The 23,482-nt window shown below is 37.7% G+C and overlaps 2 protein-coding genes across 5 annotated transcripts in view; one reads left to right on the top strand and one right to left on the bottom strand.

Moving 5' to 3' along the window:
* Nucleotides 1–8,578, top strand: part of NIT2 (nitrilase family member 2) — a 38,421-nt gene extending 29,843 nt beyond the window's left edge. For both annotated transcript variants that reach the window (XR_009540774.1, XR_009540775.1), the window contains one exon: nucleotides 8,401–8,578. The gene's annotated coding sequence lies outside the window, so the exon portion shown is untranslated. The remainder of the gene's footprint in view (nucleotides 1–8,400) is intronic.
* The window catches only part of TOMM70 (translocase of outer mitochondrial membrane 70), a 44,791-nt gene continuing 29,223 nt past the window's right edge, over nucleotides 7,915–23,482 (bottom strand). The window contains exons 9-12 of one of the 3 annotated variants that reach the window (XM_060150690.1): nucleotides 22,549–22,665; nucleotides 11,502–11,599; nucleotides 10,791–10,913; nucleotides 7,915–8,370 (exon numbers count right to left, since the gene is read on the bottom strand). In XM_060150690.1, coding sequence (XP_060006673.1) covers nucleotides 8,217–8,370; nucleotides 10,791–10,913; nucleotides 11,502–11,599; nucleotides 22,549–22,665 — 492 coding nt within the window. In that variant the 3' untranslated portion in view covers nucleotides 7,915–8,216. The remainder of the gene's footprint in view (nucleotides 8,371–10,790; nucleotides 10,914–11,501; nucleotides 11,600–22,548; nucleotides 22,666–23,482) is intronic. The other 2 variants (XM_060150691.1, XM_060150692.1) reach the window with 2 other exon arrangements.

Genomic DNA, 23,482 nt, shown 5'->3' with positions numbered 1-23,482 from the left:
CTGGGTGCTTAGGGTCATTGAAGACCTTTCCTCCTTTCTTATAAAGTTGTTTAATGCTATAAATTTCCCTCTAAGGATTGCTTTAGCTGCATCCCCAGTCTTTGATGTATTTTCATTTTCGTGTAGTTTAAAATATTGTCTTATTTTCCTTTTAACATCGTCTTTATCCAAGGGTTATTATTTATGTTAATTTCAGAATATTTGGGGATTTTCCAAATCTTTCTGTTATTTATAATTTGATTCCATTGTGGCCAGATAACACACCTGTATAATTTGAATACTTTTAAATTTGTTTAATGAGATATTTTATGGCCCAGAATATGCTCTTAGTAAATGTTCTATGTGCAGTTGAAAAGAATGTGTATTCTGCTGTTACGGGTGGAGTGTTCTGTAAATATCAATTAAGTCATATTGGGTGATAGTGTTTTTAAGTGTTCTATATCTGTAGTCATTTTCTAATTTTTCTATCAGTTATTAGAGGGGTGTTGATATCTGAGTATAATTATGGATTTGTCTGTTTCTCATTACAGTTCTCTCATTTTTTGCTTCAGGTATGTTGAAGCTCTCTTATTAGTGCATATTTAGGGCTGCTGTGTCATCTTGATGAACTGGCCCTTTTTTCATTATGAAATAACACTTTATCTATTTTTTTTGCTCTAAAGGGACTCTGATAGTAATAATGCCAGTCCAACTTTCTTTTGATTAGTATTATCACGATACCTCTTTTTCCATCAGTTCTTTTAATTTTAACTTACTTGTGTCTTCATATTTAAAGTGGGTTTCTTTTAGGCACCATACAGGTGGATCATACATTTTTTTATCGTTTGGTAATCTCTGCCTTTTAATTGGGGTTTTTTGACCATTTATATTTAATGTGATTATTGATATGGTTGCATTTAAATCTACCATTTTAAAATTTTGTATTTATCTTATTGTTCCCTTTTTCCTTGTCTTCTTCTTCTTAGATTAACTGAATATCATTCTTTGATTCACTTTGTCTCCTCTGTTGGATTATAAATGATAATTCTTTGTGGTGTTATTTTAATTGTTCCTTTAGGGTTTGTAGTATGCATCCTTAACATGTCAGTCTACCTTCAAGTTGTATAACACTTGATATGTATGGATCTTACAGCAGTGTACTTAATTTCACTCCTTTTTTATTGTCATATTTTGTACTTCAACATATATATAAACCCCACAACACATTGCTGATTTTGTTTTAAACAGCCAGTAATCTTCTAAAGAGATTTTAAAAGTAGGTAGGTGTCTTTTATGTTTACCAACACATTATCATCTCCAGTACTCTTCATTAGAGTAGATCCATTTTCCTTCTGCTTGAGGGACATCCTTTTACATTTCTGGTACTGTAGATCTGCTGGTGATTAATTCTTTCAGCTTTTGTATGTCTGAAAAAAAGTTTTATTTTGCTTTCATTTTAAAAAATATATTTTTATTGATTATAAAATTCTAGGCTCACCTTTTTTTTTTTTCCTTTGAATAATTATTTTGCTCTAATGTCTTCTGGCTTACTTTCTCAGAGGTGAAGTGTACTGTCATTTGTACCTGTTGTTCCTCTTGTAATGTCTTTTTTTTCTCCTTCTGCTCTTAAGATTTTTCTCATCACTGATTTTACAAAATTTGATTATAGGATGTGCTTTAGTGTAGTTTTCTTCATGTGTCTTATGCTTGGGGTTCTGTGAGAGTCTTGCATCCTTGGGTTTAAGTTCTCATCAAATTTAGAACATTATCAGCTACTGTTTCTTAAAAGTTTAGGTTTCTGGGCAAATGTTCTGCTCCACTGGCACTAGTTTTAAGTTTTTTATGCTGCTCCTTAAGCACTGCTGTATAGGTTTTGGTGGTGAATGGGTTTGATAAAGCCAGGTGATGGAAAGGGAAAAGATGTGTTCTGTGATGTCTGCACTCACCAAATATATTGCCAGGGTGGCAGGCTTAATATGGGCTTTTCTCCTTTATGCCTTATGAACACCTTTGTGTCAAGAGTTTCTTGTCAAATTATTATCTTCATTCAGGTCTATTTCTTCTTGAGTGAAGACTGGAGGGTAATTAAAAATATAGCTGTTGAAGAGACTTCACTTTAGGAAAAAAAAACGGTCTTGTTAAAATCAGGAAGTAAAAAATTAAGCCCCAGATCTACAAATTACTAAAAACACATACATACAAGGACATTACCTCTTGTTCAATGATTCCTTGGTAGCTGGTTCATAATTCACCAAATGAATAAGAATCTGGAAGAATGGAGCATGGTGGTAAAGGTGCAGTTTGTGATCCTAGCTTTTCTTGAAATATTTTAAACCCTATAAATGTATTTCTTTGTGTGCAACTATTCTAACTACTATTGTGTCTGTAGGATCATTCTGAAATTTTCTCCCTCAAAACAAAAACCATGCCATCCTGTAAAAAAACTTTTCTTTTCACCCAGTTTCTTAAAGGAGTCATTTCTACTCACCAGTTAATTCTTGTTTTTCAGTTACTTTACGGACCCTTTTAGACAGATTCTCCCCTCATCATTCTAGTTACACTTCTCTGGCAAAGACTACTAATGATCTATTTGCAGACCTGTCCATTTGGCCTCTTGAAATGCAAGACCATCAATGTGACCTTGGTCTTAGGTCTTACTATCTCTCTGACCACTTTTTCATTGCCAACTTTGTCCCTTAGATGTTGATGTTTCCCAGTTTTTAGTCCTTTTTGTCCTGATGTAATCTCACCTACATGCATGGTCTTAAGTATATGCTGATAATCCTCACACAGGTAGTTCCACTATTGGTGTCTCCTAACCAGTTTAAAGAAAACAGCTTCATCTTGCTGGAATCTAACTTGGATGGCTTATTTTCAGCTCAGACTCATAATGTCCCTTAACTTAGTTTTTGTGTGTGTTGTTTTGTGATGTCCCCATCTTCTAGAAAGCTCCTTACCTAAATCCTAATTATTACTCAAGGCCTAGCAGAATTTATTACTGTCATGTATTTCCATACCACAGTGTATATAACTTCATGGCACTGAAACTCATCCTAGTTTTGGAGCTCCTTGAGCCACCCAATGAATATGTGCTCAGTAAATGCTGAGTTGCAGTGAATTCATTCCTACAGTTTGTACTTGTACGTGTGCCAGTTTTCTGTTTAAATAACTTCTGTATATTCTGGAATGGTTCCCTTACCCTAAGGGATTCTAATCTGGGCAGATCTAGGACATGGTATAGCTTCATGTAATTTAGAGCTGGATGGGAACTTCATTTACTTAAGATCACACAGCCAGTGGAAAGCTGTGTTAGTTAGAACAAAAGTCAACTGATCCTCAGACCAATAAGACTTTTCTCTGCACTATGCTGTGGTCCAAAATAGACACTGTAATCTTCTAAACTCATGAAAGATTAAGCTTGAGATGAATTAGTAAGAGCTAAGAACATGTAGAGATGGGTAGTCCATTCTCCATAGGTCTCTCTAGTTTCTGCATGTCTTGCAAATAGAGGCACTGAGAGCTTTTATTCCAGACTGGTATTTCAAAGATGTTTGTATAAAGTGAACAGCTTTAGAAGACAGATGGTCTCTTTACTAACCAGTACAATAAAAATGTTTCCCTCTGATGAAAAAGTTAGGCAGGTTTGCGTGTGGCCAGCTCATTAAGATTTGGGTTTCCTAAACTCAGAGTTCCTCAGCTGTGATACAAACCCACTCCATGTGCAGCCTCCACCTAGATTACTCCAGGTTACCTCCATGGGATGTGGGGTGCAAAGCAAACATGAAGCTCATGTTGCTTACCGTGCTCTAAGTAATTAAATCCATTGTCTCTGACCCAGGATCTCACATCTTCTGCTAGCCTTCATGAAACTGTTGTTTGAAGAAGGGTAAAATCTTAGACCCTTCAGTGTTATTGTAGATATTCTGAGAAATAAAATTGGGTAAAATTTGCTTAATATAGCAGTTCACTGAAATTTAGACTATGGGTCATCTGTGCAGAGAATCCCACCTGCTCTATCTGGTCCCCCCCTTGCTTTAAACTTTCCAGCCCCCAAAATGGTGTCCAGGAGTCTGTTTCAGTCATGGTCTTCCTCCCCTCTATTTGCTCTAGAAGCCCTGTCTGCCAAACCCTCTCATGGCCTCTAGGACAGCACTTGCAGAGTCATGGTATATTCCAGTGCTAGAAAAAATGCTGGAGAAATTGAACCACGTGTCTCTGGGCTCTAACGGTAGCTGTCATGTTGGCCCGCAGCCTCCTCCCACCTTGAACTTCCTCCCCTCCTTTGGTTAGCACCATTCCTGTCCCAGTGATCAGCAGGCTCTTTAATCCCTTCTAGCATGTAGGCCATCTAGAAGAGTCTAATATTAGCTCTCAACCCCCAACAGAATTTATGCACCTTCTGCTTGAAATAAACCAGACTGTAGTTTTCATACTGCCTAATTTTAAGAGTTTCAAAACACCTGGAAAGAGCATCTTACTTCTGATGTTTCTTCTAGGTATCAGCAGAGGCATCTCAACATTTTTACCTCATGAAGAGCAGGCTTTTGGCCTGGTGATTATACCACGCTCATATGTATTTTACATCACAAATGCTCCAGCTCTTGACTAAACCTCCACTCTGGGCCTAAAACACCTTTGGCCAAAACTTAAGTGCATGTGAAGTCATGCTGAACTCCGCGATACTCAAAATAATTCCTTTAAACTGTAAGCTGTGTTGTATACAATAACCGAAGGAGTATTAGTTTCCTGTGGCTGTTGTAACAAACCGCCATGTATTTAGTGGCTAAAACAACAGGAACTCACTCTCATAGTTCTGAAGGCCAGAAGTCCGAAGTCAGTTGCACTGGGCCGAAATCAAGGTGTCAGCAGGGCCGAGCTCTGCTCTAGGGCAGAATCCATTTCTTGCCTTTCCAGCTTCTGGTGGCTGCCAGCATTCCTTGGCTTGTGGCCACATCACTCTGATCTCTGCCTGTTGTCGCGCTGTCTTCTCTTCTCCTGAAATCTCCCTTTTACAAGGACATTTGTAATTATATTTGGGGTCTACCTAGATAACCCAGGATATTTTCCCCATCTCAAGATTCTTAACTGAATAACACCTGCAAAGTCCATTTTTGCCACATAAATAGGTAACATTCACAGGTTCCAGGGATCAAGATTTGGATATCTTTTGGAGGACCATTATTCATTCTATTGCAGTGTGTTAAAGCTTATAAATAGATCAAGTTAAAATTCTTGTCACTTTGTTTGCCAATCAGTTTTGCAGAGAACTAAAGGTAGGCTTGATTAATTATTACCCCTCCCATCACCACTCCCATATTATTTCTTTATAAATACAAAGACCATACAACCCAACTTACCCAGGACAGTCTTGAGTAATTATTACTTCATGCTCAAAAATTTCTTGGGTAAATTATATAGTCTTCCTGTTTATAAACAGCCTTAAGAAGATGACAATTAGTTGAGCTCTCCTGGGAAAAAGGACTATTTAAACTACCATTTGAGTCTCCACAGGGCAGAAAGTTCTATCTGAATTGTGTTTTAAAGCCAAAGCTGCTTACTATTGCTTTGAGATGTATTCCCTATTCGTACCACAAATACTCAACGGTGGTAGATATTTTCAGGTATCCTCTCTTAAAGGCTCCAAGTGGTTGAAAACTGATCAAAACTCACTGGTGAAACCAGTTTTGAGTATAAACTTAGTCACAGGCCTCAGGTCTGATTGGTAACCTTCCAGGCTGTTGTGCAAGTATGGGTAAGGTATAGGTAGGAATAAAGTAAATGGCTCTACTAGCAGTTCTTAGAGCTTTGCTTCACCAGGAGGAAGGATGGGGAAACTCCATCTTTAATACCGAAAACTTACTGTGCTTCAGATACTAACGTGTCCAGTATGTCCCTTTTTTCAAAGTTAGTTTGAGCCCACAAAGAGAATGATAATGAATTTACCCAATACTATGGTAAATGAATACCTATCTTTCTATTTAAAGAATAGATTGAAAAGCTTGAATGTAATATTTATTTGGTGAATTTACACGTGAGATCATTTACAATAGAAAAGACACAGACAGATGCAGCTTTCAGTGCAGTTTCAAATATTTTTCAGAACAGGCAATAGTCCATGAGGATGTGGAATGTTAGTATTGAATGGTACATGCTTCAGTTTCCTTGGTGTGTTTTCTACTGAACCCCAAGGGATAGGAAGCGAGAAGAGAGAAGAAAATATCAGTGTTAACGTAAATACAGCCATGCAAATAAAAACTTCTTTTTAAAGTCAGAGGTTATGCAGAGATACAGAACATTTCTGTATTCGGGGCTTATAGTAGGTGCATAATTTAAAAACTAAAATGCAGAGCTCTCAAACATTCCATTATCCAAACCATCTTAAATTATGTTAACTGCCCCCCACCAATTATTGCCCCTTCAATATTTTCCAGACTCTGACTTTGGAAGGGAGTCATTTCTAGTAGCTTCTAAAAAGACAGTATTTTGACAAAACCTTTTGGTTTCAATAGGATAAAGCACCCTTTTAAAGAGGGGTAAAATGCTCATTTACTCCCAACAATGTAAACTCTAATTAGATTCCATTTCCAGAAAAGTACAACTGAAGGCTTGCTCTTTTTATTATACTCAGACTTAAGTAAACCTCTCCCCACCCTGAATATCTCAAAACAAGAGACTCTTTAAGAACACCTCTCCACCCCCACCAGAAAAATCCAGCATATAAGCAAAAGGATGATCTATAAAAGTAACAATTGGAAAAAACACAAAGTGATTTCTAAGTAAGAGGGTGAGGTAAAGGTAAAATGAACAAAACAAAACAAAAATCTGCTGTCAGAAACCTTAGTGTAGTGTGGACACAGTCAGTCAGCCTGGCCTTAGAGACCAAGGTTAGTTCAAAACTAAAATGCACTCCACGTGTCCTCAGCATCTTTGAAAATACTGGCTCAAAATCCCTTAAGTACATGTAGCCATAGTTAAGAAGCATTAAACTTGTCACTTCAGGAAATATTATGCTTCTGGATCTAAGACTTTCATCCTTTTTTTTTCCTTTTTCTTTTTTTTTTTTTTTGTGGTACACGGGCCTCTCACTGTTGGGGCCTCTCCCGTTGCGGAGCACAGGCTCCGGAAGCGCAGGCTCAGCGGCCATGGCTCACAGGCCCAGCCGCTCCGCGGCACGTGCGATCTTCCCAGACGGGGGCACGAACCCGCGTCTCCTGCATCGGCAAGGCGGACTCTCAACCACTGCGCCACCAGGGAAGCCCGACTTTCATCCTTTTTGAACTGTTAGGCCACATTTTCTTCACTAGAAATTTTAAGCTAATTACTTATCACACTTACTTTGTCTTTACATAACACAACCAACCTACATTTTCTTTAAAAAGTACACTGTTAAATAGTAATACCTATTGTAGAAAATAGCCATGGGCAATTATAAATACATTTTCATTTCATCTTACCTCTTGCCTGGTCTGCTCTCCCATTAATTCTCAGTCTTCTAGCACATGTATCAATTAGAATATCTTGCTTCTGCATAATTTACTCTATGAAAACCAGCTGCTGTAGACTTTAAGAACGATGTACATTATCCATTATAGTTGAAGGGGGTCAAAGGTTTAAGCGTCGCCACTGCATCTAACGTTCTGCAGAATCAGAGGCATTGTGCATGCTGACAGTGGTTAAAAGGGTCTCAATTTTGCTGTCGTAAAAACGAAATCCCCACTTAAGCTGTTTCCTTCAAAAAAAAATTAACTAAAAGGGATTAATCAAATCTAAAAGAATCTTATTTTACAGCACTTACTATGTTAATTTAAAAACCAACATGCTGTAAAACTGCAAAATACTCATATATTATACACACACACACGCACGCACACACAAAGACAAGATCATCCAGAACACAGTCACCCTCCCACCCCCCTCAAAAAAAAAAGTCAGATCAACAAATCAAAATTTTTATTTGCATGGCCAATTATCATTTGTACTCTTTGCAACTTCATTTTAATATCCCTTTAACAGGTTCTAAGCTTTTGTTGCACAGGGCATAAAAGCTGCAACACTGCAAACTTTCTTCAACAGGCACTCCCACAACACCTAAAAATGAAACAGATGTAACAAATGACAACAGCACAGACAGAAATACTAAGCTCCACCATTCAACGCAGTTCACGACAGTGTCTTTAGGGTTCAGTTGAAGAGGGGGTAAACTCCTAAAAAGAGGGTCATTTTCCTTCCCCCGTATTTTATAATGTCGGTGGTTTTAATCCATATTTCTTTGCAACTTCTGTCTGGGCATGGGCAGCATCACAGAGTGAGTATAGATGAGCCATCTCCATTTCTGATTTGGCCAGGTTAATAGCTTTGTTGAACATGTCAATGGCTTTCTCCATGTTTCCTCTAAAACAACAACAATTTTAAATGTTTCAGATTCAACAAGCACTTCACAGAATGCAATGAAGTTTATAAGTGAAGCTACATGGAGCCTGACCTTTAAGTTTCAACTATGATTCTAATAAAATGCTTCTTTATAACAAAATAATGCCTAGCATATAGAAAACACTCAATGAATGTTAGCTACTATTACAAATACTATATGCTTATATTATGCTACTTGTGGTCTTTGTTTGTGGTCTTTGTTTACAGATAAGAACAGTGAGACTAGAGAAACTAAATGACTTATTTAAAATCATAATCATATCTGGTTCCTAAATTCTGCTTGTTTCTACTCCACCATGAGGCTCCTTTAGAAAGCAGTGACATAGCCTCAGAGAACATTACAGGTATTCAGGGGCCTTACCTTCACAGATCTGTGTGAGCCCTACCAGCACATCCCTTACCCAACACTCTACTCCATACACATGGGTCTCCCTGAGTTCACTCATGCTCATAATGCTCAGATTATTTACTGCTTCTCTGCCTGATTCTAGCCAAATCCTCACCTTTCTAAGGCCCAGTTCAAATACAATATCCTCATGAAAAATACTCTCCCCTTCCCACGCTAGAGGAATTGGCCGCTCCCTCCCCACTGTTCCCATGATTCTATTGTCATTCTATGCACAGTCAGATGAATATATATTGATATTTGTTTACACCACAGTCTTACCAGATCCTTACGGGACACCTTTCAATTCCTAGAACCTAGTACAATGCTTGGTAGCTAGTATCCATTTTTTGAATAAATGGATGAATATGCTTGGTCAAAAAATATATAATTTATCTCTTACAGTCTAACTGTGATCAGGCTCTATATACTTGCCAAGAACCAAGAGCTATTTTAAGGTAACTAGTACTGGCTATGTATATATGCATACATGCATGTAATCTTAAAATAAATACTGTATTAAGTCCCCACTATATATATGCCAGTTAGAATCTAAGAAGTACAATGTACCTCTGGGGAGACTGTACTCAATCTCCTACTACATATATTGATACAGTACATAACAGACTTAATTAAAAAGAAAATAACTTTGAGAGTTCATGTTCAGATATTAGGTAGACTGCAGATTTGCTAAATCCTAGGATAATCAGCAATTTCATTCATTCACATTCACTTATCTATTTGTAAAGCAGGATTCAGAATGGATTTCTTAAAGTACAATTAACACACAAACAAAATTCATCAAACCCCATAAATCAGGGGTCCTTAACCCAGGCTCTAGGAACAACTTATCTGCAAAGAGTTTTTGTATGTGCATTATTTTAGGAAAAATCCACAGCTTTGCTCAAAAGATTAAGAACTATTACCCCATCATATTCTAGTATGAGAATATTTTATACACATTAACAAACTGGCAATTAAGAAATAATTTAATATTTATATGCAACTGTCAGTATAGATGGATAAAAAGAATCACAAAAATTTTCATCAGCCTATATATATTCTGCCTACTCTGGAGCAGAAAGACAGAGGACCCCAGAAGTGACTGCATGACAGGTTATTAAGACAACTACTACTAATTCCTGACAAGCAATGGTGGCAAGATCTGTTACTTTCGGCATCAGTGAAATATGGGCTCATGTCCTCTTTCTACGTGCTTACCATGTAACCTTGTTATTTTAACCAGTCTGGGCATCAGTTTCTACACTCTTCAATTAAATGGAGGATCATATAACCTCAACCTTTATAAAGACTGGGGTAAAAATCAATTGAAATAATATTTGGAAAGCTCCTAGAGTTCAGTACCTGGCCTAGAGTAGATCTCAAATGGACGGCAATGCCAGTATCAAGATGGTACATGACACTAAATTCTATGGCATAAAGAGTTATCACCTATTAATGGTGGATCTCAAGTGCAACTCTGGATAAACATTTACAGAAAACAAGAAGTTACATGAAAGAATTCCAAAAGTTCTTATCCAACTCCCTGATTTTAAAGAAAACTCGGGGGGCTCAGAGGTGATGGTGCAATTTGCCTAGCCACTTGGCTGTAGCAGGATCTAAGTCTTCGGGCAACGTGGCTGCCAATCCTTATGCTACACTGCACTGCCTAAGTACACTGCAGATGTTTTCCCTCCAAGAGAAATAATACAGGTGAAAGGAGGAAAAAACACAACAGGTATTGGAGAAAGATCAAGTTTCCCTTTCTAATGTATATGCCTGACTTAAACAACTTTTAAGTGTGACTTTTAAACAGGAAAAATAATTAAGGCAAATCAAAGTTGTATAGTTTCAAGGGAATATTGCCTCAAAAGGCACAACATGTTAAGACTTAAAAATTTAGTGATTATTGACAATAACCTGTCTATAATGAGAAGAATGAAAAGATAAATATGGAGATGCCCTAACTTTCCTAAGGACAGACTCTAGAAGTTACCTTTGTACTTCAATAGTTCCCATGGTTTCATATGCAAAATCACATTTATTGTCAATTTCAATAGCCTTGCTGATAAGCTCCAAACCTCTATCCAGATCTTGCTTCCACTGAAGCTGAAGTAAACTGCAAATGCAAAACAGCAGTCAGATGTGACCATGGCCCAGTATCAACTGGCTCTCAATGAATTTATAATTTAATTTACATGGAAAAACAAACTCTAAAACAGTACAGAATCAGCATCAAATTGGTTTTTTGCCCTCAATTTATAATGGTTTTGTAGTCTAAATTCCTTATTATGAAAAGAGTGTCCAATGGTCTAGGCTCTATTATTAACTTATTTTGCACAGCTTAATGTTTTACTCTGTATAAATTTAAGTGAAGTTTTAAAATGACAATTCAAGTATACTAGGACAGGAAAAACTTATCTTACATGTTTCCTACTTTGATACAAGTTAACATCTGACAGGATGTTCAGAACTGAAATACTTACGCTAGGGTGAAAATAGCATATTTACTAATTATTGTATAATAATGAAACATAAGTAAAAGAAAAAGTAACAGTGAAGCATGCACAGCACTAAGAAATTTTTCAGTTAACACTGACACTATCTACCACAGTCCCCTTTCTCAGCGACCAAAAGAAATCCATCTTACTACTATGCAAGAAATTTAGTTTCTTACTGGAACAAACAGACCCACAAAAATACATACCCTTTATGAACGTATGTTGTGGCATTGTCTGGTTCCAAATTAATACATTTATCATACATTTCATCAGCTTTACCAAACTGTTGTTGATCTGTTAATGCCTATGTGAAGAGATACTTCAGTTAAATTGAGGTAACTGTCACCCTAAGCAGTTAAAAGTATACTGCTTATTAATTATTAAAATTTACTTCATGTAACCATTCATTACCAAATTATTGTTTTGGGGATTAAACTTATTTAAAATGTTGCATCTTAATTATTGGGGTTTTTACATAGCAATATTATAAATATGAAATCTTAACTGTTCTCTTTATTAAATTTGTTAGTAATATGCAATAGGAGATCTAATAAACTCTAGAATACAGAAAATCCCACTCTTGGTGCAAGTTCTAATATCAGATTCTCACAGGTACATTCATGTCACTTATTCATAATTTATCATAATATATCCTAAGGGAATTACTTTAAAAACAATACTCATTTGGAAGGATAAGTTCAGATAGGTATGTTAACTGTTATCAGTCATTCCTTAAAAATGATTGGTCAGAGAAAGCAGCTACAATCAACTGTTTGAAGGCAAATCCCATGGCAGAAATGGAAGGCTTGGTTATGTGGATACCAGATCATGCTGATCAAACTGTAACTCTGAGAGTTAGCCAGCATCTAAGCTCAGCTTCAGGGTTCAAAGAAAAAAGTCATACTATGTAACTGTATGTAACTATACATAACTCTCTATGTATAAATAAAATTTGCTATATATAGTAAAGCAAACATCAGAAGAGGGACCAAAAGACAGAATCTTTAGTGCAAACAGACTTGTAATAATGCTAGTGCTGGTAAGATGATGCTCAAGTAGGGCTTCCCTGGTGGCACAGGGGTTGAGAATCTCCTGCGAATGCAGGGGACACAGGTTCAAGCCCTGGTCCAGGAAGATCCCACATGCCGTGGAGCAACTAAGCCTGTGCACCACGACTACTGAGCCCACGTGCCACAACTACTGAAGCCCAAGTGCCTAGAGCTGGTGCTCTGCAACAAGAGAAGCCACCGCAATGAGAAGCCCTCGTACTGCAATGAAGAGTAGCCCCCGCTCGCCGCAACTAGAGAAAGCCCGCGCAGCAACGAAGACCCAACACAGCCAAAATAAAATAAATAGATTTATTAAAAAAAAAAAGATGATGCTCAAGTAAGCCAAAACCTGTTTTGAAGGTAACATAATGAGGGAGAAATGTACAATCATGAAACCTCTGCAAAAGAGTTGTTCCTAGTATTTGGTTTCTTTAAAAGCTAGTCAGTGGCCTTTGCTCTTTTAGCTGCTTATAGAAATCTGCACCAAAAAAGCCTTTCTGAATTTCATTTCAGTGATGAAGATGCTCCTGTCACCTTCTGGCTTGTTCCTAATTAAATATAAGCCCTAAACCCAAGTGTACTATTCAATACAAACGTCATACAATTATAATGTGTGTTTGTCCTATTTTAACTTCCATACATTCTATAAAATTTTATATATACATGCTTTCACAATTAATTGAGCATGTAGTCAGCAACAAATGTATCATTTTGTTTTCTGTCTAGGAATTATAAGAACAAAGACTGAGCAGTTAAGATTTCAAACTGAGGTTAATGAATTCCTGGGTTGCAGAAGTAAACCCACACACCTATGGTTAATTAATCTTCGACAAAAGAGGCAAGAATATAAAATGGGAAAAAGACAGTCTCTTCAGCAAGTTGTGCTGGGAAAGTTGGAGAGCTGCATGTAAATCAATGAAGTTAGAACACACCCTCATACCATGCACAAAAATAAAGTCAAAATGCCTTAAAGACTTAAAACATAAGACATGACACCATAAAACTCCTAGAGGAGAGCATAGGCAAAACATCTCTGACATAAATTATACCAATGTTTTCTTAGATCAGTCTCCCAAGGCAATAGAAATAAAAACAAAACTAAACAAATGGGACTGAATCAAACTTACAAGCTTTTGCACAGCAAAGGAAACCATAACCAAAAAGAAAAGACAACCTACAGAATGGGAGAAAATATTTGTAAATGATGAGACAGACATGGACTTAATCTCCAAAATATACAAACAGCTCATACAAATCAACAACAAAAAAACCCAAACAACCCAACTGAAAAATGGGCAGAAGACCTTAATAGACATTTCTCCAAAGAAGACATACAGATGGCCAGCAGGCACATGAAAAGATGCTCAACATCACTAATAGAGAAATGAAAATCAAACCTACAACGAGGTACCACCTCACACCAGTCAGAATGGCCATCATTAAAAAGTCTACAAATAACAAATGCTGCAGAGGGTGTGGAGAAAAGGAAACTCTCCTACACTGCTGGTGGGAATGTAAATTGATACAGCCACTATGGAAAACCGTATGGAGGTTCTCAGAAAACTAAAAATAGAATTACCATATGATCCAGCAATGCCACTCCTGGAAATATACCTGGACAAAATATGATTCAAAAACATACATGTGGGGGTGGAGTCAAGATGGCGTACTAGGAGGATTTGGAATTTACATCTCCTTACACCTAGGGTACCTACCAGGCACCAGTGGGGAACCATGGTCAACTAAGGGGACAGGAGGAACCCCCAGTGACTGGGTAGGATGTTGGGTGTGGGGGGAGTGAAGGGGGAGAAGTGGAGGTGGGACGGGTCTGGCGCCCCTGAGGGGTGGCTGGGGGAGGGGAAGGGATCCCACATCCGAAGGGGAAATTGGGGAACCACTGGGAGGGCAGAGGATCAAAAGGGAGTGTAGCCAGGTTTCCCCTGCCCCCTTGGGCCCCCAGTAAGAGATACCGGGCCTGATCCTCTGCCCACCTAGGACCCCTCCAGCCACACGGGTCCTGAGGGAATGGGAGGCAGGGAAGGGGGAGCAAAAGTAAAGGCCAGACCTATGGGACTGGCACCCCTGAGGGGTAGCTGGGGGAGGGGAGGAGTTCCTACACCCAGTGGGACCTACCCAAAGTTAGGAGTCCAGTAGCAATGGGGGAAGACCCTGAGGAGACGGTTGGGAGAGGGGTGCGAAAGAACAGAAGGGAACACGGCCAGTGCTTTTCCTGTCCACTTAGGCACCGGGGAGCCTGTTGGGCTCCGAGGCCTAATACTCTGCCCTTAAAGCCTCCCTCCTGCTCCACAGAACCCAAGCCCCGACCCTACACCCCCACCCAGGGCCCTACCTCTGCACTCGGAGACCCCTCCAACGCGCTGGGCCTAAACCCCACCCACACACCCTCACTCAGGGCCCGACCTCCAAACTCTGGAACTCCACACTCCGGAAGCCCTCCTTTGGACATACTGCCTCTCCCCTTCCTTGATCATTCAGGTCCTAAGCAGAGGCCCCACCCCATGCTTGAAAGTCACTCCGCCTAGGCTCCACCCCACACTCAAACGACACACCCCCACCTGCCTAGGTTCCACCCCACCCTAAACCCCACCCCTGCCTAAGTCCCACCCCACCTAAACTCTGCCACCACGGCCAAGGCTTTTTTTTTTTTTCCTTTTTCCTCTTTTAGATTGGGGTTCTGTTTTACCTTGTTGATTCACTGTTGTTGATTCTTTTATATTATTATGTTCCCTAATAAATCTTTTATTTTTCTAATTTTATTTTATTCTTTATACTTTGCTAGTGATCTCTCCTTTTGGCTTGTTCCCCCTTCCCCTTTTCTGTTTTCTTTTTTCTGGTGTGGTTTTATTTTACATTGTTGCAGTTGGTTCAATTATAGTTTTATTTTTCCTAATACATTTTTTATCTTTCTAATTTTATTTTCTTTGATACTGTACAGTTTGTTTGTTTTTTTCTGTTTTCTTTTTTTTACCGCACCACAAAGCTTGCGGAATCTTGGTTCCCAGGCCGGAGGTTGGGCAATGAGCTGCTGTGGTGGGAACTCCAAGTCCAAACTGCTGGACTAACAGAGAACTTAGGACCCCAGGGAATATCATTCAGAGTGAGGCCTCCCAGAGGGCCTCATCTCAGCACCAAGACCCAGCTCTATCCAACTGCCTGCAGACTCCAGTACTGGATGTCTCAGGCTAAACAGCCAGTAAGACAGAAATACAGCACCACCCATCAAAAAAAAAAAAAAAAAGGAAATTATAAAAAATACGTTACAAACAAAGGAGCAAGGTAAAAACCTACAAGACCAATTAAATGAAGATGAAATAGGCAACCTACCTGAAAAAGAATTCAGAGTAATGACAGTAAAGATGATCCAAAATTTTGGAAACACAATGGAGAAAATACAAGAAACATTTAACAAGGATCTAGAAGAACTAAAGAGCAAACAAACAGAGATGAACAACACAATTACTGAAATTAAAAATACTCTAGAAAGAATCAATAACAGAATAACTGAGGCAGAAGAACGGATAAGTTAGCTGGAAGATAAAATGTTGGAAATAATTGTCAAGAAGCAGGATAAAGAAAAAAGAACGAAAAGAATTGAGGACAGTCTTAGAGACCTCTGGAACAACATTAAATGCACCAACATTCGAATTATATGGGTCCCAGAAGAAGAAGGAAAAAGAAAGGGTCTGAGAAAATATTTGACGAGATTATAGTCGAAAACTTCCCTAACATGGGAAAGGATATAGACAATCAAGTCCAGGAAGCACAGACAGTACCATAAAGGATAAACCCAAAGAGAAACACACCAAGACACATATTAATCAAACTATCAAAAATTAAATACAAAGAAAAAATATTAGAAGCAACAAGGAAAAAGCAATACATAACATACAAGGGAATCCCCATCAGGTTAACAGCTGACTTTTCAGCAGAAACTCTGCAAGCCACAAGGGAGTGGTAGGACATATTTAAAGTGATGAAAGGGAAGAACCTACAACCAAGATTACTCTACCCAGCAAGGATCTCATTCAGATTCGATGGAGAAATTAAAACCTTTACAGATAAGCAAAATTTAAGAGAATTCAGCACCACCAAACCAGCTCTACAACAAATGCTAAAGGAACTTCTCTAGGCAGGAAACACAACAGAAGGAAAAGACCTACAATAACAAACCCAAAACAATTAAGAAAATGGTAATAGGAACATACATATCGATAATTACCTTAAATGTAAGTGGATTAAATGCTCCAACCAAAAGACACAGACTGGCTGAATGGATACAAAAACAAGACCCGTACATATGCTGTCTAAAAGAGCCCAACTTCAGACCTAGGGACACATACAGACTGAAAGTGAGGGGATGGAAAAAGATATTCCATGCAAATGGAAAACAAAAGAAAGTTGGAGTAGCAATTCTTGTATCAGACAGAATAGACTTTAAAATAAAGACTATTAAAAGAGACAAAGAAGGAGACTGCATAATGATCTAGGGATCAATCCAAGAAGAAAATATAACAATTGTAAAGATTTATGTACCCAACATAGGAGCACCTCAATACATAAGGCAAATGCTAACACTCATGAAAGGGGAGATCGACAGTAACACAATCACAGCAGCGGACTTTAACACCCCACTTTCACCAACGGACAGATCATCCAAAATGAAAATAAATAAGGAAACAAAAGCTTTAAATGACACATTCAACAAGATGGACTTAATTGATATTTATAGGACATTCCATCCAAAAACAACAGAATACACTTTCTCCTCTAGTGCTCATGGAATATCCTCCAGTATAGATCATATCCTGGGTCACAAATGAAGCCTTGGTAAATTTAAGAAAACTGAATTTGTACCAAGTATCTTTTCTGCCCACAATGCTATGAGACTAGATATCAATTACAGGAAAAAAACACAAACACATGGAGGCTAAACAATACGCTACTAAATAACCAAGAGATCACTGACAAAATCAAAGAGGAAATCAAAAAGTACCCAGAAACAAATGACAATGAAAACACGATGACCCAAAACCTACGGGATGCAGCAAAAGCAGTTCTAAGAGGGAAGTTTATAGCAATACAATCCTACCTCAAAAAATAAGCAACATCTCAAAAAAACAACCTAACCTTACACCTAAACAATTAGAGGAAGAAGAACAAAAATATCCCAAAGTTAGCGGAAGGAAAGAAAACATAAAGATCAGACCAGAAATCAATGAAAAAGAAATGAAGGGAAAGATAGCAAAGATCAATAAATCTAAAAGCTGGTTCTTTGAGAAGATAAAACAAAACTGATAAACCATTACCCAGACTCATCAAGAAAAAAAGGGAGAAGACTCAAATCAATAGAATTAGAAATGAAAAAGGAGAAGTAACAACTGACACTGCAGAAATACAAAGGATCATGAGCGATTACTACAAGCAACGATATGCCAAGAAAATGGAAAACCTGGAAAAAAATGGACAAATTCTTAGAAAAGCACAACCTTCCAAGACTGAACCAGGAAGAAATAGAAAATATAAACAGACCAATCACAAGCATTGAGACTGTGATTAAAAATGAAATTGAGACTGTGATTAAAAATCTTCCAACAAACAAAAGCCCAGGACCAGATGGCTTCACAGGAGAATTCTATCAAACATTTAGAGAAGAGCTAACACCTATCCTTCTCAAACTCTTCCAAAATATAGCAGAGGGAGGAACACTTCCAAACAAAGATGTCACAAAAAAAAGAAAACTAGAGATCAATATCTCTGATGAACATAGATGCAAAAATCCTCAACAAAATACTAGCAAACAAAATCCAACAGCACATTAAAAGGATCATATACCATGATCAAGTCAGGTTTATCCCAGGAATGCAAGTATTCTTCAATATATGCAAATCAATCAATATGATACACCATATTAACAAATTGAAGGATCACAACCATATGATCATCTCAATAGACGCAGAAAAAGCTTTTGACAAAATTCAACACCCATTTATGATAAAAACTCTCCAGAAAGTAGGCATAGAGGGAACTTTCCTCAACATAATAAAGGCCATATATGACAAACCCACAGGCAACATCATCTCAGTGGTGAAAAACCGAAACCATTTCCTCTAAGATCAGGAACAAGACAAGGTTGTCCATTCTCACCACTATTATTCAACATAGTTTTGGAAGTTTTAGCCACAGCAATCAGAGAAGAAAAAGAAATAAAAGGAATCCAAATTGGAAAAGAAGAAGTAAAGCTGTCACTGTTTGCAGATGACATGATACTATACAGAGAGAATCCTAAAGATGCTACCAGAAAACTACTAGAGCTAATCAATCAATATGGTAGAGTAGCAGGATACAAAATTAGTGCACAGAAATCTCTTGTATTTCTATACACTAAGGATGAAAAATCTGAAAGAGATATTAAAGAAACACTCCCATTTACCACTGCAACAAAAAGAATAAAATACCCAGGAATAAACCTACCTAAGGAGACAAAAGACCTGTATGCAGAAAACTATAAGACACTGATGAAAGAAATTAAAGATGATACAAACAGATGGAGAGATATACTATGTTCTTGGATTGGAAGAATCAACATTGTGAAAATGACTATACTACCTAAAAGCAATCTAAAGATTCAATGCAGTTCATATCAAACTACCACTGGCATTTTTCACAGAACTAGAACAAACAATTTTACAATTTGTATGGAAACACAAAAGACCCCAAATAGCCAAAGCAAGAGCGAGAAAGAAAAACGGAGCTGGAGGAATCAGAATCAGGCTCCTGGACTTCAGACTATACTACAAAGCTACAGTAATCAAGACAGTATGGTACTGGCACAAAAACAGAGATATAGATCAATGGAACAGGATAGAAAGCCCAGAGATAAACCCATGTACATATGGTCACCTTATCTTTGGTAAAGGAGGCAAGATTATACAATGGAGAAAAGACAGCCTCTTCAATAAGTGGTGCTGGGAAAAATGGACAGCTACATGTAGGAGAATGAAATTAGAACACTTCCTAACACCATACACAAAAATAAACTCAAAATGGATTAAAGACCTAAATGTAAGGCCAGATACTATCAAACTCTTAGAGGAAAATATAGGCAGAAGACTCTATGACATAAATCATAGCAAGATCCTTTTTGACCCACCTCCTAGAGAAATGGAAATAAAAACAAAAATAAGCAAATGGGACCTAATGAAACTTCAAAGCTTTTGCACAGCAAAGGAAACCATAAACAAGACGAAAAGACAACCCTCATAATGGGAGAAAATATTTGCAAACAAAGCAACTGACAAAGGATTAATATCCAAAATATACAAGCAGCACATGCAGATCAATATCAAAAAAACAAAGAACCCAATCCAAAAATGGGCAGAAGACCTAAACAGACATTTCTCCAAACAAGATATACAGATTGCCAAAAAACACGTGAAAAGATGCTCAACATCACTAGTCATCAGAGAAATGCAAATCAAAACTACAATGCGGTATCACCTCACACTGGTCAGAATGGCCATCATCTAAAAACGTACAAACAGTAAATTCTGGAGAGGGTGTGGAGAAAAGGGAACCCTCTTGCACTGTTGGTGGGAATGTGAATTGATACAGCCACTATAGAACAGTATGGAGGTTCCTTAAAAAACTAAAAACAGCACTACCATATGACTTAGCAATCTCACTACTGGGCATATACCCTTAGAAAACCATAGTTCAAAAAGAGTCATGTACCACAATGTTCACTGCAGCACTATTTACAATAGCCAGGACATAGAAGCAACCTAAGTGTCCATCAACAGATGAATGGATAAGAAAATGTGGCACATATATACAATGGAATATTACTCAACCATAAAAAGAAATGAAATCGAGTTATTTGTAGTGAGGTCAATGGACCTAGAGTCTGTCATACAGAGTGAAGTAAGTCAGAAAAACAAATACCATATGCTAACACATATATATGGAATCTAAAAAAAAAATGGTTCTAATGAACCTAGGGGCAGGACAGGAATAAAGATGCAGACATAGAGAATGGACTTCAGGACACGGGGAGGGGGAAGGGTAAGCTGGGATGAAGTGAGAAAGTAGCATGGACATATATACACTACCAAATGTAAAACAGATAGCTAGTGGGAAGCAGCCACATAGCACAGGGAGATCAGCTTGGTGCTTTGTGAGCACCTAGAGGGGTGGGATAAGGAGGGTGGGAGGGAGACACAAGCGGGAGGAGATATGGAGATATACATATGCATACAGCTGATTCCCTTTGTTATACAGGAGAAACTAACACAACATTGTAAAGCAATTATACTGCAGTAAAGACGTTAAAAAAAAATGCATGTTCCCCTATGTTCATAACAGCACTCTTCACAATAGCCAAAACATGGAAACAACCTAGGTGTCCATCAACTGATTAATGGATAAAGAAGATGTGGTACATATATATACAATGGAATACTACTCAGCCATAAAAAAGAATGAAATAATGCTATTTGCAGCAACATGGATGCAACTGGAGAATATCATACTAAGTGAAGTAAGTGAGAAAGAGAAAGACAAATACCATATGATATCACTTATATGTGGAACCTAAAATATGGCACAAATGAACCTATCTATAAAAAGGAAACAGACTCACAGACATAGAGAACAGACTTGTGGTTGCCAAGCAGGAGCGGGAGAGAGAGAGGGACAGACTGGGAGTTTGGGGTTGGTAGATGCAAACTATTACATTTAGAATGGATAAAGAACAAGGTCCTACTGTATAGCACAGGGAACTATACTCAATATCCTGTGATAAACTATAATGGAAAAGAATATATTAAAAACAAAGAAACAAAAAAAGAATTCCTGGGTTGTACTTCATACTGCAGAATTTCAACCCTTAATAATGCAGTGATGGTAGGACTTTATATAATAGATCCGACACAATCAATCTTCTATAGTCCCTCTCAATAAACCCTCAAAAAGAAAGTTTTATCCTGTGGAACTTTTCTTATAACTGGACTAAAGATAACATGAAGGAAATTAAAAACAAAACAACCCTAAAAATGTCTGGAGGTAGGAGTCTAATACAGACGGTCATTTTTAAATGCTTCCTGTTTCTGTGATGTTTGGGGGGATAAGGAGGGAGGGGAACAACATATCTTTGGAATAAGAAGAATAAGAGAAAATATATAGAGTTTTGAGATGGCTGGTTTTTGAGATACCAAAAGCAGCTTTCACCTTAAAGAGTAAGAAAGAAACAGTCGTTCAGAGATCAGTTACTTAGAGGAAAAACTCTTTAACTGTGGCTATAAGAAGTTAATCATTTTCATTTAAATGGATAATTTAAAATTAATAAATAAGTTTTCAAAGACTTCAAACTATAATTTAAAAAGTGGGGCTTCCCTGGTGGCGCAGTGGTTAAGAATCTGCCTGCCAATGCAGGAGACACAGGTTCGAGCCCTAGTCTGGAAGCTCCCACATGCCACAGAGCAACTAAGCCCGTGCGCCACAACTACTGAGCCCACACACCACAACTACTGAAGGCTTAGAGCCTGTGCTCCTCAACAAGAGAAGCCACTGCAATGAGAAGCCCACGCACCGCAACAAAGAGCAGCCCCTGCTCGCTGCAACTAGAGAAAGCCCACGTGCAGCAACGAAGACCCACTGCGGCCAAAAAAAAAAACCAAAAAGTGAAAATAATCTGAATTTAAATCCTACTTTCCATAGCTTCAATCCTAAACCAAGGAAAGCTTCAAGAATTTTAAACAAACCGGAGAGATTAAAATGAGCTGTTACAGACTATCTAACCATTTAAAAGAACAGTGATCAAATAGAAGAAAAACCTTTCCAAGGACATTTCCCTCACCAATTGCATACAGTAGATTTTCCTAAGATAATTAAATTTCGCAAATCCAATCCAAATGAAAACATGAGGGAAATGCTCTATTTAAGCTTCCCCATGTTACAAGTTTAGGGCCACGGTTTTCAAATTGTATAACATAGGAAGCCCTCTTAAGATGATCCAGGACCATCCTGGGGACCAGGAGAAACAAAGCAGGAACAAAGCCATCTGCTTCCACAAAAGCTGCAACAAGAGAAGCACTATTTTCTGATTTCCAGGCTAGCATTCAAGATATGAATGCAGTTCTTTAAAAAAGATCTGGCAAGTGAAAAAAATATGAAAAATGACATTTACCTGGGCATATAATGCATAGCCTTCAGCACACCTTGGAAATTTCTTTATGACCTCTTCAAAACCTTTCATAGCTGCTTGGATTTGTGAAGAATTGTTTCCCGTATATGCTTGGCGATACTGTGTAAAAAAATCAAAACAGGCCGGTCAAATCAAGAACTCAAAAACTCAGGAAATGTTAACATATGATAAAAGTCACACAAAATTACATAAATATTTCCAGAGAAGCAGGCAATCTGCTACATAATTTGCTGCATCTAAAAGGGTTCCACGGGAATATCTCTAGAGCAGGGATCCAAAGGCTATGTACAATTAGGACTTCATTGCCACTAAACAATTTCAAGATGTTCAGTATTCTAGAAGAAGACAAACTAACTTGTAACAGGTTAACTTTGTACATAAGTAGAGGAATTTTAAATTCAATATATTATCACTTTATTATTTATTTTTTTATTATTACTTCATAATAAAAGTATTATAAAGCTTCATCTGATAACATTTTTAATCTGTAATATATATGTGTTTGTGACCCAATTTCTTTCTTTAAAAGGAAAATCCTTTTAGGACTCAGGGTATGGGGTTAACTGAAGTATCTGATTTCACTAGAAATGGCCTTATTTTACCTAATTTTCAACTTTGTGTTTCTGAATATTAATAGCTCTACAAAGGCGAAATGAGAGATGAGTTATATGGTGTCATGATTGCAGAGTATTTCCTCTAAATGCTTTTGTTCTTCATACTGGTTTATGGTAGAGAATTAGAGAGAAGAGTGCTGTTTAGGGGGCATAAAATCAGGGACAAACATCTATCAAGATGAACCAAATAAGGCATCCAGAGAAATATTGGAGCAGAACCTCAAGTAATACACACTTCTACTTTCCTAAACTGACATTTTTTTCTCCCTGTCAGTAGATGATTTTGTAGACAATAATACTCA

This window comes from Lagenorhynchus albirostris, chromosome 5 (assembly GCF_949774975.1).
Source record: "Lagenorhynchus albirostris chromosome 5, mLagAlb1.1, whole genome shotgun sequence".
Lineage (NCBI taxonomy): Eukaryota > Metazoa > Chordata > Mammalia > Artiodactyla > Delphinidae > Lagenorhynchus > Lagenorhynchus albirostris.
The sequence above is the reverse complement of the archived record's forward strand: the minus strand, read 5'-3'. Positions and strand labels throughout refer to the sequence as shown.